Source organism: Silurus aristotelis (assembly GCF_946808225.1).
Source record: "Silurus aristotelis genome assembly, chromosome: 23".
NCBI lineage: Eukaryota > Metazoa > Chordata > Actinopteri > Siluriformes > Siluridae > Silurus > Silurus aristotelis.
This window is the reverse complement of record NC_139596.1, coordinates 7,317,875-7,336,323: the sequence shown is the minus strand read 5'-3', so window position 1 is coordinate 7,336,323 and position 18,449 is coordinate 7,317,875. Positions and strand designations below refer to the sequence as shown.

At 38.3% G+C, this 18,449-nt stretch overlaps 1 protein-coding gene across 1 annotated transcript; it reads left to right on the top strand.

The window, feature by feature from the left end:
• sub1b (SUB1 regulator of transcription b) lies at window positions 1–8,670 on the top strand. The gene is made up of 5 exons (XM_083527088.1): window positions 1–155; window positions 4,999–5,068; window positions 5,222–5,341; window positions 6,920–7,028; window positions 7,988–8,670. The coding sequence occupies exons 2-5, from the start codon at window positions 5,000–5,002 to the stop codon at window positions 8,065–8,067; spliced, it is 378 nt and encodes a 125-aa protein (XP_083383214.1). The 5' UTR covers window positions 1–155; window position 4,999; the 3' UTR covers window positions 8,068–8,670.
• The last annotated feature ends 9,779 nt before the right edge of the window (window positions 8,671–18,449 follow it).

Sequence of the window (18,449 nt, the reverse complement as noted above, 5' to 3'; positions counted from 1 at the left end):
ACGTCAAACGTCTGATGTGATTGGTCAATAGCGGACCACGTGATCCACGTGCGCTACATGCCCAATTCTGTGATCTCTCGCCCGCGTGTGTGAGAGAAGCGAATCCGCGGCTCAGTCTTCAGTGAACATCCAGCTAACTAACTGCATCATCTAACGTAAGTCACTTGTGCACCTGAAAGTAAATACTATGATGTTGATATCAGCTTGCTGAAAAGCCGGAAGTGAATCCTGATTGTGTGATAAATGTCACCCAGTGTGATAAGTGTGGAAGTAAGTGTTGTATTTCCAGGCCTGGTAAACCACGCTGGCCCAGTGAGCTAGCTAAGCACCATTCATACCCGAGTCATAAATGCAATACGATTCGCTGCTGATTTAGCTGAAGGTGAACTCCTACAGAAAGACAATGAAACCACAAAGCCATGAGACCACGAGGCTTCACCTTTTTATTTATTGATGTCGATGACAACAGTGTCATGTTACTCTTGCTTGAAATACTACCCTTTTTTTTATTTGTTTACTAAAACCCATGTACTATTTCTCATGTGTATCATCTTCATTTTGTTTCCACGAAGCCTTGTTCTTCCAGAGTGAACCTGCAAGATTTGAGCTTTACAAAAAAAAAAAAAAAAAAAAGCCTTCATTCTTATTGCTTACAAACTACACAGTGCACTTGTGCTTGGGCTGTAATTAACACAAACATGCAGCTGCAATGGTTTAGGACTATAATTGGCATGAACAGTTCTACATTTAGGTGCCTATCACTATAAAGTACACCTCAGCAATCTGAAAACTGTAATTAATGCACATTTGATGCCACCCAGATGAGGATCGGAATCTGGTTCCTCTCAAACACTTCCTCATGCCATTTTAGGAAGATTTTTCTTGCCATTTTCTCTACTGGCTCACAAGAAATTTCCCCACTGTGGAATGAATAAAGCTATATCTTGGGTATATCTTATTAGGGCTAAACTTATAGTTGTATTCTGATAGTATAAATGTAAATTATATAACCTACTTATTTCTATAAAGCTGCTTTGGGAGAACATCCATTGTTAAAAGTGCTATACAAATAAAATAAATTGAGGATTGTCATGAGGATGTTTGGTATTCTACACTGTCCTATTGCCAAAACTGATGCCCTACTTTTTATCTTTGGGAAAATTCTTGTCCTGGCTTGTGGCTTGGATTTTTAGGGATGGGGTTACAGGATCTCTTGACCAAATGGATAAGACAAAGCGTTTCTGTACTCATCTATATCTCATAGGGCTGGGACGATTCTCTAATCTCGCGATTCGATACTATCCCGATACTTTTGTGCCGATTCAATACATATTGCGATTCTGTAGCTATTGCGATTCATTGTTTAAATTGTGATTTTTGTTTGCTTAATAAAGATTAGACAATGACAAATACTTGATCATACCCTTAAAGAGACTGTATATGAGTTATATCAACAAAAACAACGCATCACATTTTTCAGAATTTTTATTTCAGGAGCACACACATACATAGAGCATCAAGAACCTTGAACCATAAAACTTTCAAGTACCAAAATCTTGAATATAATATTTACATGTGCAACAAAATAACTAAAAACAATACTCTCTAAAATCAAATAAAAGTGCTGTTGAAACTGTTCCAATGTCCAACTCAACTGCTAATATCCTTCTTGCTCTTTCTCACCTCAGGTGAGAGCAGTGCAGCTGTTACTGCAGCCTGTTGCTCCAGAAAACATTCAACCATGTCATAGGCACTATTCCATCTCGTTAAAACGTCTGTTATAAGTTTGTGCACAGGGAGCTCCAGTAACGTTTGTTGGAAATCCAGTGCGTCGTACTCGTCCGAGTAACTTCGTGACAGCGGGCAGCTTCAGTGCGCGCTGTGAGGCCAGATTGAGTGTGCGCGTAGCACTTAATATGGAGAATTTGAACGCATTTTCTGTGACTAAAGCAGGGTCTTTATCCGTTAAACAATTCTCAAAGAGCTTTACTTCCCTGCCTCTCTCATGGTTTTGATTTCTCTCGCCAGCTGAAAACGGATATGACGTCATTTAATACAGACACCAACAAAATACGTTTGGCCCTCTGTTGGAATAAAAGCGGTAACGTCTTCCCACCACCTCTCTGGAAACGTAAAATAATTACATTTATATCAATTTTGAGGTAAGCAAATCGATCTCAAAATCGTTTTAAAAAGAATCGCGATAGTTTGGTGAATCGATTTTTTTTCTTCCACCCCTAATATCTCAATACATTGTGTGTTGTCATAAATATTCTCCACATGATTGACAAAAGTGTTGGAGTAAGCTAAGTCAATGCCATGCAGCTCCAGAGCTCAGGGCTCTGAAAGGTTTTGAGTGTAGTTTTGTAACACACCAACAGATGGCAGCAAAGGGCTGCAAGCACAGTCACAGGGAGCACTGACCTTCAGAAGTCACTGTGCCAAAATACGTCGTCGGGAGCTGTGCAACTGGTGCTATTCTGACCACTTGTGTTTTACCACATCTTCATCCTGGACCGCAAGAGCAAACATAAAATTTTGCATGAAACTGGGCAAATCTGCCACATAGACGTTTGACACTATTCTGCAAGTTTATTGCGACACTGCAACGAGTCGTTCAAAGTGTTTTCAGTGGCCTCACTGGAAGATGACGAGAGTTTAGGAACACCTACAATGACTGGACTCAACCCCTGAAAATGTCCAATTGTGATTTGAACATGCATCGTGTTGCTGCTAAGTTCGTTCCCAGGCTGCTGAACAGGAGCAGTGATTAAACTTGGGTGTACGGGTACGAACCAGAGACGAAGCAACAGTGTTCACTGTGGAAAAGCATCTTCTCCATGACTGTCCTTTTTAAAACCATTGCAGAAAAACAGCTAGAATCTCAGAAGCTTGACATCCTTTATCCCTCCAGGATATATTGCAGAAGTGGCAGGAACACTGGGAGCACTGTATTGCTTTGCAAGGGGACTATTTTGAAGGTGATGGTGTGTAAACTTAGACAAATAAAGTACTTTATTGTAAACCGAGCTAGTCTCAAAACTTTTTGATACCACCTCGTATCATGGTGTGGATAAATTTACATCTTAGGATAAATCACATCCCAGCACTTGGTTTGAAAGCTGGTTTGGATAAGTTTTGCGGACCATGGATTAAGTTACGAGACTGGATATTTTCTAAAGGGATGCTTTATTGTTGCGGTGGCCAGAAGATAAGGTGAAAGCGATTTTTCATCTTGTCATCTTTTCCTTGTATACAAAACGTTTTAAGTGTGTGCTTCCCATGTGTAGTGCATGCTGCACGCCCAACAGACTTTCCATAAAAGCATTAATCGTTTTCTTTTTTTTCTCAGAACTGTTAGAATTGGCTCATCATTTCGCTTGTGCAAGTCGCTTGTGCAACCCGTGTGTTTGAATAAAATGTCATGGATGAGACGCTGGATTTTTTTTTTTTTCATGGAGCAGGTGGGAATTCGGGTTCGTTTTCCGCATGTATTATAAATAGATCACTTTATTCATCTCAGAGGAAATTCACATAATGGGTCACATAGGTCCAGTATTCAGTGCGTCGCTTCATACCACACGATAACCTGCTTTTTATATAACAAAATACTTTGTTATTCTGTGAACATGCCATTTCGCCGGTTGGCTGAAAACTCATCAACTCCACCCTTCCACTTTACCAAAAGTCTCCTTGTTGCTAGTAAGAACCCTCTGTGTTGTAAATAAATGACCCTGTATGACTGAAGGCATGCCGGCTCCTACAACAAGCACTGATCTACAAAATGAATCTGAAGGGAAACTTTTGAAAATGGCAGTAAATGCTTGCCAATTTAAATGCGTTTCCATGAAGCATAATGAAAATGGCAGGCATGAGCACAAAGCCTGTTTTGGATTTCAGACAATCCTCTTTATATCCTTACATTCGAAATCTTACCCCAATGCGCATTTTAATTAAAACACTGGATTATTACCCAAATGTATACATTTAATGTACATATTAATTCACAAAAGTACTCAATGTATTGTATGGATTACTATATACTGCGTAGCTGAACTTTCTGTATAAAGAAAAATAGTTCTAAACGGGTAGATGAGCGTTGTGGCCAATTGGCCGCTGGGAAATGTAATTTACATATTTCATACATTTATCACATCAAAGCATTTAAATACAAGGTTAAAAGCAAAGCACTTGCACACTCGCATTGACATTTCGGATTTACAGCAATAGTGCTTGCAAGATGGATCTCTGAATATTCAGTATTTTACGCAGCATTTGTCGCTCTCGCGGATACCGTAAATATTTCCATTTCGCAAAAATCCATTTAAATCGAACCTTTGCTTCACAATAGATAATCTAGATTTGTATCCACTGCTTCTTTCAGAGTCACTCTGAGAGGGATCTAAATTTCTTGATCATTGATGGACCTGGATTGATCTTGATGTATATTATTTACATCTTAGAGAATAAAAATGGAGCTGATTGGAAATGATCTGAAGCAGCGGTCACCAACCTTTTTAAAACTGAGAACTACTTCGTGGGTACCTAAATCTGTAAAGGGCTACCAGGTTGTTACACACTTCTGAAATAACAAATTTGCTCAATTTACCTTTAATTGTTATTATTAATAATTAATTATATTCATCTATATCTAGTCATCTATATTTTAATATTGTCATTTTCAAATTCACACCAATGCAAGTGTGATTTAAAAAAAGAATAGCAACAAAAATTTGATGCAGCTCACTGGTAAGTGGCGCTATGGTGAGCTATTTTTTTTAAAAGCCCCGTGGGTGACATGTGGTCCTTGTGGGTGACCTTGTTGGGGCACCATGATGGTGACCTGTGCTCTGAAGCATACCGCTGATACATGATATTTAATTCTGACTACTGTAAGAGATTGGCTTTGAGTACCTGCATTTTCTTAAATCACCATATGGGGGCAGTATGGGCTTACTGATTGCACTAACATGGTTGTCTCCTGGTTGTGTTCCTCAGCATGCCTAAATCTAAAGAGGCGTTGTCGTCCACATCAGGCAGTGACTCTGACAGTGAAGCCGAAACAAAGGTAAGAATCGTTTATTGTTATCACAAATTCCACAGACCGATTTTATGTCTGACGGACATTCGTGCGCCGTTTAAGGCTTTTTAAAGCAAACTCTAAACATCATACATTGTAAAATCTTTTACACCTACTGCACAAAATGTGAATTTCTCGCAGGCTAAGAGGAAGAAGGCAAGCAAAGTGGAGAAGCCTGCAAAAAAACAGAAGGGTGGTGAGACCTCCAAGCCAAGCGGCTCCACTAAGAGTGACGATAATGCTGGTGACAACATGTTTCAGGTTCCGGTCATGTTTCCTCACATGTTCACACATCCTCATTCAGTTTCCGGGCTCAGGATTGATTTACTATGCGTGAATTTCCATTGAAGAAGGAGGTAGATATGAATATGTACTGGAGCTTTTATAACCACTAATCCAGAACATTTATAGTCTTCAGGATCTGCTTCAGAAGATAAGCGCTGTTTAGGGTGTATCCATTTGAAATAAGGAGTGTGTCTTGGTCAACACACACTGTAAAAAAATTCCTTTGGTCATGAATCTTAGAAAACATAACGTATCTTACTCATCAACGGCGGATTCAGTGCGGTTGCAACTATTTTCTCCCCAATTTGCTCATCTACTGAATTCCATTCCTCAGCCAGCTCTTTCCTATTAGATGACACTAAAAATCAGGAAGGGTGTGACTACATCCTTCCTCCAAGGCATGTCAAGCCAGCCAAACCCATCATCTTAAACTGCTACTCAGGCTGAGAAAAGCGCCATTTTTTTCTGATTAACACAGGAGATCTGTGTCTACCATCGTTTCGAATGAGTTATCCATAGCTCTGTTGGTTCTCCGCCTCAGAGCTGCCAGCTATTTCGTCGTGATTCGTATTTGTGATGCACCAGTGATGGCGTAAAGGCTTTTCAGTTGGGCTGCTCAGCCGTGGTTTTAGAACTCTCTTAAACGATATACCTAATTTGGAAGTAAAATTTCTCATCCTATGAACAAGAGCAAAGAGGATGTCACAAAACTGAAGTGTATAAATACTGTATCAGAGGTCGACCAATTCATCGGTTTTGACAGATAAATCGCCACCGATGGTTGATTGCTTGGCTATCAGCAAAAATCCATACCGGTAGTTTTTCAGGGTAGCGTCTGTTACTGGACTGACTGAGAAGGTCCCGTCATTACGAGAGCGGCCTCTAGAGGCGAATCACTGACTCCTCGTCCGGTTTGTTTTTAAATGCACAGTGCAGGAAAAGTGCCATATTATATTTATAAATTGTAATTGATAATTTATATAATTATATTATCAATATAATTTATATATTCATATATTTCATTTAGCACATTTATTATGGATCAGTACGTATTTTAATTGTATTAGCGTTATATTTTATTTTTTTTTTTATCCAGAATCCATTTAAAAAACAATCACTTGATTAATCGTTATCGTCAAACACGAAGCAGCCTAGCTAATGGTATCGGTAAAAACCACTATCTGTCCACCTCTATACCATACACACACACACATGACTCGATACCCGTGTGAGAACAATATCTTCACTTCCTCAAACTTGTGAAGAAGACAGTCGTTTGCTTTCAGTTATAGGTCTATTGATGGAGAATGAAGAACACAGTTTGTTAGCGGATATAGGCAAGATATTAGGAACATTCATTCTGGTGTGAAAAGTAGTTATCTTTTAAAAAGTTTTCTGAAATCATACAAATTAAAATGGTTTAATGTTGAAGCCTGGTGGTTTACAGCAATTAAATTTTTATTATTATTATTATTACAGAAAACCATTTGTCATTTACAACCAAGTTGTTCTCCTGACTCATGTCCTGAATCCTGAATCATATGTCTGTTTCAGATTGGGAAATTACGATACGTCAGTGTCCGAGATTTCAAAGGGAAGGTGTTGATTGACCTTAGGGAATACTGGATGGACCAAGCAGGTGAAATGAAGCCTGGCAAAAAAGGTAATTGTGACATAAAAAAAAATGCTCAATCATCGGAACGTCATTACTGATGAACACTTGACTATTTTAATGATTTATTAATGGTTGTGAATCTTATGAGCGTTCGAGACGTTTTACACTGCAGTCCATGACGCAGGTACTGTAATGTATGTGTTCAGAACAAAATTGGAAGTCTGTTTGAGCTGCTCTTGAAATACATGTAATATTAATATATAATTAACTGTGCAGCTGAAATATCGTAGGAAGCGTTTAATAACTAAATATTACCAACATTTATTAATAGAATGTGTTTAATAAATCTGTGTATGTGGGTGGGTGTATATATAGTTGTAATGTCTTTCAGTCAGACTTTTGTTTAACGCTAATTAGGCTTTAAAATGTCTTTCCTGAGAACATGCACCATGTGAGCAAAAGTATTGGGACACCTGACTTTTCCTTTATTTAAACTAGAAGACTAAAACCTGCTTCAGCATGGCAATTCCTCCAAACTGTTACTACAAAATTGGCTCACAATTGTGTAGAACATCTCTGGAAGTAGTAACATAAGATTTTGACATTTTATCTTTTCTTGAACTCCGAGACCAAAACTTGTTCTGGCAAGATATGAACCTACAGTATTACATGGGTTGAAGTGGAAGATCTTGAACATTTCAATGAAGAGTGGAGGTTTGTTATAACAGCAAATGAGGACTAAATGTTCAAAAAGAACAGAAATCTTAAGACGCAGGTGTCCACAAACTTTTGCCATTGAGGGCTTAGTGTGAGACAAGTATATAACTTTAATAAATGCATCATTTATAGTCTACACTGAACCAAAGATATGAATAATTTCTCTTCCTTTCTTTCTCAAAAAAAAAAAGAGCTGTGTCTTATTTTAGATGAATGATTACTTTAAATGAATGTGTAATTAGGAAATGTCTATTTCGGTTGTGTCATTAATTGTAATGAATCGCCCTCAGGTATTTCGTTGAACCCAGAGCAGTGGAACCAGCTGAAGGAACAAATGTCGGACATCGATGACGCAATAAGACGATTATAAACCTTGCCTGTGTTTCAGTGGGAGGGCCGGGTGGGGCAAAGTGTTTTTAGAATTCTTTGGCATCTGGACACTGGGTGAAAAAAAAATTATTTGTGCGAGTTTTTTTCCTTCAGCTTGTGTATTTTTCTTTTGCCTATCCCAAATCCCAAACCTTTTTTTTTTTTTTTTTTTCCCCTTTTTTCTTCTCCCTCCCATATTTGATTTGATATCCATATGAGCTCTAAATGTATTCGGTGTAACATGAAGACAGCCATAGTATTTTATTTAATTTTTTATTTTTGCAAGTTTCTGTTGCTAAGTTATGCAAGACATAAGAGACACGATGTTAACAATCTGTGTGTCGGTCAGTGTAACAACCCCAGTGTTTTAAGCCAGTATAGGACCAGTAATATTACTCTGTATCATGTTGGTTTATCCCTAGTGGTTGCATTTAAGTTCAATTTATTATTATTTTTTTTCCTCTGGTAAAATGTTCAGAATTCAGCTTGTTCTTTGTATTAGATGGTTGAAAGTTCACAATAGATAAGCACTGCTTTGGGAATAAACGTGTTGCACTGTTCCTTATATTTGGTATATGTAATAAAGAGAACATTGTGTACTTGGGTGGATTCACAATCAAGCATGTTTATCATTTTTGGTTTATGATGTTTTGTGTTAGACAAACCGCAGCTACTAGCCTGGCTTTGAATCAGCAAATATGAGATGCACTACAGTCAGCTTTTTACTGCACATATTGCGGACAGCTTTGCTATTTCTTTTTGACATTGAACAGGATTGAAAGGATGAGGCAAAACTTAAAATTTGCCCTTCTGTTTTGCTTCGATGCATTCAGTGCTTATGTCTCAGTGCGTGTGTGTGATTTTGCTTTGCCTTTGCGTGGGAGCAGGAATTATAATTGTCCATACACCCACTCAGACATAGACCAGACTCCAGTGCAACAACAGCCCTTTCAGAGAACTGTCCAGAAGAGCCATCTTGCATCAATTGCATTTGCTGACCGAAATTAAATCAGGCTTGTAAATCACAGTAGCCACTGTATTGCCAGCACCGTTTTTTGTGACCCCATGGTTTACGATGTTGCGTGCAAAGGCTTATATTACTTCAGGATTATGTGCGGGGTACCTGCAGTGTTAAAATGTTCTTATTTTTCTGTAATTTGTCACTCCAAAGTGTGAACAGCTTTATATTGGACTTGGACGCAATATTATTTCAAAACCATGATCAATTATCAATAAGTTCAAGCAACACAAGTATTGAACACTATATGCTCTTATCATTTTGCCCATACACAATATGGACAAAAGTATAAAGACACCTGGCTTTTTTAGCCATATGTGATTCTTCATCAATCTTTTACTACAGAGTTGGAGGTGCACAGTTGTACAAGGTTTTGAGTTTGGACACTTTAGCATTTGGTATTTTCCCTAAGTTGAAGTCTGAGATCCAAACATTTTCGAGCATGACCATGCTCCTGTGCACAAAGCCAGCTCCATGAGGATATGAGTTGGAGAAGATGATCTTCAGATACCTGTGATAAAGCTCTGAACAATTTTGGGATGAATCCTCACCCTACATTAGTAGCTGACTTTACTAACATCAATGTGGCTGAATGAACACACATCTAGGGACTAAATGTGAAATGGTATATAGTGTCTGTATTCAGAGTGAATTACGGCAGGCCCAAACAAAGCATTAATTTGTAAAACATTTCTTTCCCTCATTAGTGCTAACCCAGATACCAGTTACTATGGAGATGTTTTGTCGCTATGGAGGTCTAATGTACTTTCAGTGAGTAGGAGGTGATTATAAGACTATTTTCCATAATTCACATTGCTGCACCTGTACAGCTGGAGACCCTGTTCCCACCAAAATGCACCAAAACAATATTTGCAAAGCAAATATAACAAAACACAACACTTGATCTGGTGAACATAATGCTGAGATGATACACTGACTGATGAAGTATTATGATGATTAGATCATGTTGCAAGCATTTTGTGTATTTCTGTGCAAAGCAGGTAAGTTTGCAATACAAATTAGAGAAGATTTAAGAAAATACAAAATTCTTACATGACGCACAAGGGAACATGGATAAAGTAAGCAATTTAAAGCTTTTATTCACTAGATGGCGCTAGTGCTCCGTTTTTCACTGAATGTTAGTCGAATCACTGAGAATGTTCTTAATTGTTTAGAGCGTCGCTATTTCTTACTATAGAATATGGACTTTAGACTGTTAATCTAACTGACAGTTATGTGTCAGTACTATGGATGCCAAAAAGTCTGAATAAAAATATTCATCTTTCTCATTTTTTTAAAGGTATTAGCTACAAATTGCAATTATTCGATGAAGTCTGCCAGTGTCAGTGTATTTCCTGATAGCTTGTTTCCAGTGAAAGCAGGAACTGTATCTTGTTCCTAGAAAAACATATCTTTTTCCTGATAGTGAGTTGACTTATGATAACTGCTAGCCATAGATAAAACTAGAAAAAGGAATTTAGTTCCAACTCCCTTGGCCGTAACACACAGCACATATGTGGCCTGTTCTTTGATTTTTTTTTAATACCAGCTCCAAGTGATTCATGATGAATACAATACCTAAATGGATTATATGGGAAATTGTCCTTCAGAGTCACAGCTGTAGAATCATTCAGTGGAACAAGGGCTTGTTCAAATGACGGATGTTAAAAGTTGTGCTGTGGTCTGCACGCATTTTAGTGGGAAAAATGTCCTTCATCCCATACACGCACGCGAGGCATGTCCTCCCCCATTCGCCCACTAAAAGGCACGCTCCCTGACTGCTGTAAGTGGTTTGGAGTGCCTGTGCAACCTGCACCTGGAAACAAGGCAATGTAGGCTGAGACTTGGCTGCTCAGGAAACGCCGCATTTCTTCCCCTGCATTACTTTATACTTTGATGGTTTTATGATGGATTGAGGGAAGAGTATCCTGGAAAAGACGGGGGGAAAAGAAGGGGTGAAAGTGGGTGTGCTCAGCTAGCTCAGGTCACCAACGCTTCTGTAGTCCAACATCTGCTTCCATTTGGATTGTCTGCAATAAGCCCAGTCACTGAACATCAGCGGCTGTGGTTCTTCGCCTGACACTTGTGTCACTGGTATCTAGGGTGCCGTGTTGCAGGTCAAAGTCCAGTTCTATGTACTTCAGGACACTGGAAATATAGAAGCGAATATAGCTCACCATTGGACCAATATCAGAAAATCAGTGGTTTTAAAGGGCAGGGAGTGAGTAAAACATGAGAAAATGTCCTTAGCTCACTTGTTGATGAATGTTTTTGTCCCTCTTGCTTCACTCCATGGTGGCTAATATAATGGATCCTATTTCTTGGAAGGAATGTGCTCTTCCATAGAGATGTGAAATTTAGATTGATTATGGGACATCTTGAGTTTCCTGTCCGTGACAGCGATGGTATTGGCTAAACTCTGCCTTGGTTGTAAAGTGCAGCCAAATCTTTTCAATTATCATTACAATGGATAGATCATATTGAGAGGTTTACAAGCCAGAATTTCTGTATGTGACCTTCTGTTGGGCATGTAATCAGTCATTTTGAGAAAAATGAATGACATTTATCCAAATAAACATTTGGGACTTGGTATCATTCTACAATGTCAACCGACAATTTCATTCAATTACATTTTTTTTCAGTTTGATTTGAGTGAAATCGTAAAAACAGGCATGACAATTACTCTGCGCTTAAACATTACCTTTTTATTTGGCTTTCATTGTGCAAATTGCGAGGAATTTGCAGGTGTGAGACCACGTTGGCTTGATTTTGGTTGAGGACATGTCAGCAATTCCAGACTGACATTATCCTTCTCATTACTACATACCTTTCTTATGAGTTTCTCTGAATAAACTGAATATAGGCAGAGAATTTAGGGGGTTAAACCCCCTAAATTTTCAACCTATTATTCAGTTATTCATTGTAAATCATATTATTCAGTTTTGTCTATGAATTATTCAGTAAATACACTGAACGTTATATAAAAGATAGGTAATTACAGGACTGAGGAATGTAAGTCTGGAGCTGTGAACAAATCCTGGCAGTCTTAGATGTAATGGTAATCCTAAATATTATACTGGCCCACCATACCTATTTTCATTGTTCTGCACTAAATCTGCTGGAACTACCATAGCCTGCAATAGGGTTTTAAAGTCGAGTGGAACGTGTGCTGATTGGTGGAAGCTTTAGCCACAGCATGGTCTTTCGCACCGGGAGGGTTTCACTGTCAGAATGCTGTTGAGCCGCTGGGGCAAGGTGAGCAGCAGCAGGGGCTCGGCTCGGCACTGCCCGCAGCTGTTGACATTGGCTGGGGTGCACTAAGGAATGCATCGGGCCTTGTTGATGACTGCTCCCCCCCTACTTTGCTCAGGCTTAGCCACTTCATTGCGCCAGCTGTGAGCCAAGTCTCCTTGAGGTCAGTTGGAGGTGCCCTCGACCTGCCCAATTGTCTACACTCTACACTATATCTTATAAATATGCCTGTGGTTAAGCATTGATAGAAAAAAAATACTTGATTTGACTAGTTTGTCACAGCCAGCTTTCGGATTTAGGAAAGAATAGTGCATATGCCTGAGGGCTCAAGGGTCTCCCACCTGATGAGCTGGATTTTCTTTACAGAATGATGCAGCCCAGCTGCCTGGGGTGATGTAGCTCAGAAGGTCAGCGCATATCCTCAGTGCCTCATAGAGCCGAATTCCTGTGTGGCAAAGAATTATGCAATAAGCTGCACAATGCATTTCAAATAACTCTAGCCAGTTTCCTTAATTCTCGGTGGGCTCAATTAAGATTTTAAGCGGAAAGTTTATTCACTGCTATCTATTTCCCTCAAACTGTGTGAACCAGAAAGAAAAGAAAGTATGTTTGCCTACATGCATGTCAAAAAATAATTGTTGTGGTCTTGTAGCGCTCTCAGCGGAATATCGTATCAAAGGAAAATTCGTAGCAGAAATAATTCAATCGCATTATTACTAAATGAACCACGCAGACATTGAGCAATAACGTCACACATCTCCCACTAATGCAGTAGCCATGGAAAATACAGTACATCCAACCATATGATTCCAGGTAATAGTGGAAGAAAATTGTGTGATTAATGGAAAAAAAAGGGCATGCTGGAATTGGGCAGTCATTAAGTACTCATGGTCGTGTTCCCCTTGTTTGTGCTCTTCGAGGTTTTGTCTAACCACAGTGGGATGAAGGGTTTTCCACTTGGAATACACTGTGCCTTGTTCAGATCTCAGCCAGAGATTTTAGATAGATGGAAATAAACTTAACTGGTGTTTACTAATTTGTCTGATAATATTTTTGTGATAATATTGATCCTTATTATAAGCACATGTTGTAGGGCTTGTGTCTGTAGAAGTGTATTTGGTCACATGACCATAACACATGGTCGTGTAGACTACGTGGGCTTGGAACTCGATAACTTATCTAAAAAAACCCTGGAAGACATTTGTTATGTCTATTTGTTATTTTTCTGCATTTGATACGACTTTTTTTTTCGGTTTCAGCGGGAGAAAAAAAAGAAGACCTTTTTTAAAATTCAGATATTACCTTGTCTTATATTTACAGATCCATTTCTAGATCATAAAAAAAAAAAACCAACTTTCAGGCGTGATCTTTCTACATGCAGGGATGCACAAGTCCGAGAGAGACAAATTCCAGAGATACACCGTAAATAACTTTGTTTAATCAAAACCAATCCAGTGCAAATAGGGCTTATGTCATGTATCTTTGTACATTTTGAGAGTACAAGTCAGAGTACAGTACAGGTCAGAGTCAGCACTGCCTTTCTCCATCGTACATTCAATCCTAACGCTTTTTCTTGCCAGCATATGCAGACGTTTAGAGTTGTTGGCTTCGTGATGTTTTCTTAAGTAAAAACTGATTGTTCGCTTAGATTTCAGATCCCTGAAGCGAGGCCTGTGTCTATTTCTTTAACTTAGACCTCACACCACTGTCTACCCAACATCTTCCCACCATTTGTCACAGGAACAGAATGTAGACAGAACCAGACAATGGAAAGCAGAAATATACTGAATGATCTGAGGTTTGCAGAGTAAAGGGGAAAAAAAGAATCAGGGGAATCTCTGACGTAAAAATGTCTACCACACACGCAATGTCAACAGGTAGTGTTTCTTTTTGACAGAAGGACGTCATTGCCTGCTGTTGGGAGGATGTTTGAACAGAGATCAGTTCATCTCTTTGTAGGTCTGCTCAATGCTATTTGTTGGCAAAACCATTTTTGTCGTTTCTTGCTAGGACACACTGTCTTGCTGTTTGTGATGTTTTGATCTCAAAATGTGGGTTTTATTACAGGTAGTTTGTTGGTTTACACATGTAATCATGGCTATTAGTTAGTTATTCATCAAACCCAAGTATTCAGGTAGTACCCTGCAGGTAATAGGAAAAGGTATGTAGTTATAGGCTTGAGGAATGTAAGTCTGGACCTGCAGACGGGTTTAGGGGGTTAAGCATGCAGCAGTCATTATGCAAACATGTTAAAGCTCTTAGTGGCCAGGTGGTGTATGTGAAATATGTGTTTGGGAATTTAATTCTTTCATTGAACTGATTGTATTCCGCAATGCTGTCTCTCCTGGGCTTAATCATTTGTAGTGTAAGTTTAACTACATGAGTGATTGCCACACTTCAATTCAAAACATGTATGTATGAAAAGTAACACACTGCTATCTATTTGCTGTCTGTCCCTGTGACACAGCCTATTTAAACTAATTAGCAGTGAGAAAAGAAAAAAAAATTGCTCGCAGTCACACTCCCATGCTGGCCGTTAAATCATTCGTTCAGCGTTTTGCCCCTGGGCAAACATCACTTCACTAATTAAGTCACAAGCCTCATTTACAATGTTATTCTACAGTTCACATTTCCATCTCATTTAAGAGGTTTAATACATGGAATATTTTGGATTTAAACAAACACCTAATGACGTGGACGTATTTTTAATGTGTCCTCGCGGGAGCAGAGGCCGTGCTTGCACTTTGGAGGTAAAGGGAAGTTTAATGGAATGTCTGCAACACAATTTGGAGTAATAACATCTGTCTGTATCATTATTTTGTTCCGAAAATCATTACTTTTACGGTGTCACATTCTTCTTTTTATTTGCTCCACAGCGAACTTATAGAATAGTTCTGAGCCATTTTCTCCCCTTCGTTCAGTTACGTATTAACTCGTTGCTGAAAGATGACAATGCGCAAGGCATCTTGGCTTCGACTCAAAAACCTTATTTTAATAGGTGCTATTATAACCAATTCTGACAAGGTTTTACACAATGACGCTATTATTTCCAGACATTCTTAGGTAAAGTGCAAATCTCTATATACCACTACCAAGTGCCATGCCACGTCTTCAGGCATAAAAGTGGTGTAGGTCATAATTGCACATAACTGTAAGGACGGATCCTGGTTAGTGTGGGTTACCTTGACTCCCAGACCTGAGGGCATCATACCCCCCCTTCCTTCTTCCAATGTGGACTTTGGGCGCTATTAACCTGTCCCTGAGAGTTTGTTTTTACATGCCTATGCGTTTGCTGCCATGGCCTCTTTTAAAAGGTAGGAGGAATGCTGCCAAAGGAGTTGCACCACATTGGTGATTGTTCCTGGGGGAAAAAGAAAGAAACAACAGGGGGTGTCTGCCATACAACAAGGCAAAACATCAAACTCCGTCAGGGGCAGATCCAAATATGCACTCTGTAAGTCTTAAATATTTCAAAACACGAAACCCAACCTTTTCAAACATTGCGTGTGCTGTCTCCCTGATACCCGCCTTTAGATGTTTGCATTCCGTTCACATCAGGGAAGAAGCGTGAAAGGGACATGTCAGCTGCCCTGGGTGACACCATTTTTACTGGCTACAACAATGAAGAAATCTTTTACTGGGTGTTGTATGATAACATATAAGCCTCTTAAATGTGTAAAGATAAACATCTCACAGCTGTTGTGTTTTTGCTGGAAGAAACGAATTTATAATTTTAGTTTTTGCAAACGGCTGTAGGATCAGTTTTACAAGATTCTATCACATGTCCAATCCATAGTTATCGAGGACATTTGGATGCATAAAACAGTTTAGTGTATCAGAGGCAAAAAAAAATGAAGGATATTTTAATACAAAATCGGTTTACAGCTCTGTGTCTTGGTGGATCGGATTTCAGCTGTTAAAAAAAAAAAAAAAAAAATACAAATATTCCCATTCAAGCTATACTTTTGACTGATTTTATTTGCGGTTCCACCACTCTGTCCCCTCTACAAGCTCCCTGTTGACTTTTGTGGTGTCTTATGGTTCTAATCAAGACAAGACCTCATGAGAAACTCAATATAACTCAACAGAGAATATATACACTGGATATTAGTTAATGTGGAAGCTTTATAACACACCCATGAAATGCTACAGGAGAGTTTAGTGAAGATTAAAACATTAATAGGGACCTGGATTTGGCCTACATTAATGTTGAGGCATCCGGTTCAATTTTATGATGTTCATAAAGCAAACTGTAGGATTACTTGTATATTTACACCAGAAAAAAAAGATCATATTGATTACATACGATTTATAATCACAAGTATGACATCAACAATATGATACATAAAGTTATGAGATGATATCAAATGTAAATTGCGTTTCAAACTAGCCCAGGTGTTTGCTTCATTTCAAGCTTGAAAAATTAACAAGACAGAAGGCAAATGCCTGCCATTATGAGTTGGACAAAGGAGAGAAAGATCGGAATAACAATATTTGAATTGCAGCAACGTAAGTATGTCTACTATGCTGCAAAAACAATATTTTAAATATGTATCCATGTGTACACTTACATTTATTTGAAAGAATAGATTTCCTTCTTAACATGCTTAGATTGTTAGTAAAATATTTTTATAAATGTATCCATAAAAACGATGCTTTGTTCAGACTAGTAGTAATAATAATTTCTTTCTACTCTCTCATTTCACTGTGTCCAGAAAGAGAAATCATCTCATTTTGACACCATGTTTTTAAACTCTCTTGTGGGTTACAGTGTTAAATAACACATGCACTGATTTTTTTTTACATCAAAATGAAAGTCGTTCTCCATGGTGATGGATGACAGATTTATTCAATCAGGGTATTTATTATATTTATACTCCAAGAAAAAAGCAAATGATCAAATACAGCAAGATTTCCTACATTAAAAAAAATGTCAAGGAACATATCTACATAAAAAAAAAAATCAAAGCACTGCATAACTACATCAGATCAATATCTTTTCTAGCCATTTTCTGTTACTTCACTGGTGGAAGAGCAAAATAAATGATTTTATGTCTGGTTTTGTCCGTAGTTCATCTTGAATTATGATTGTTTGGTATTTGATTGTTGTATTAGACCCAGATGTATTCTTATATCTTTAAGTAATGTATGATGTGTGTAATACAGTAATCCCTCGTTTATCACGGTGGTTACGTTCCAAAAACGTATTTGTAGAATCCATTTGTTTTGAAGGACCCATAGATCTCATCATCAAATGTTTGAATCATGCTCATTAAACTGCAATAAGAATGTAAGCATGGTTGTCCAAAACCCAGGACCAAACACTTGAAAATCTGCAAATGAATTTTAGACAGATCAAGATGATGAATAAAGAGTTTGCTATTACCCTGGGAGAACAACCATGTAAAAAGCGGTGTCAGGCATAGACCTGCCACCATGAAGATACAGAAAGTTTCGCTAATGGTTTTGACATGGTTCTGGCTGCACTGGAGAAATTAGTGAGACACATTTAACACATCTGATTTGCAGTATAATGAGGGTGTGAGTTTGAAAGCATTAATCCATTTCATGAGCTATCCAATAATACAGTGTAAAAGATAAATACAAATAAACAGTTCCAGCTGAAATAACTTTAATAATAGCTATCAGGATTATACAAGAGCTTAAACAGAATATAGTATACTTTACAGTATATGCATACTGTCAGTCAGTCAGGATTAAAGTTATGTTTATCAAATATTCTCCAGTAACTATGTAAACGATATTTCAGGGGTTAAGCTCTTTAAAGTTTTACAGTATCCAGTTATTCAACCTAAAAATGTTTCAAATTATGGTGATTTTTTGTGGTCCTGGGCAGTACGTAATTTTAAATGGATGTTTTTATGTGTCTTAAGATCTTGTAGGATGTAAAACATATTACATGCAATACGTACAGTATGACTAACAAATAATCTGGACTAAGGACATCCGGACAAACTTTTTTGAAAAGATGATCTTATCACAAGAGCATGCAGCCCTCTAAACCTTTCAGCTGATTGCTGGCAAGAAAGCAGCTAAGAGACACCTATATCAAATCAGCATAATGCACTGACTCAAAGGGTCTTTAAGGGACT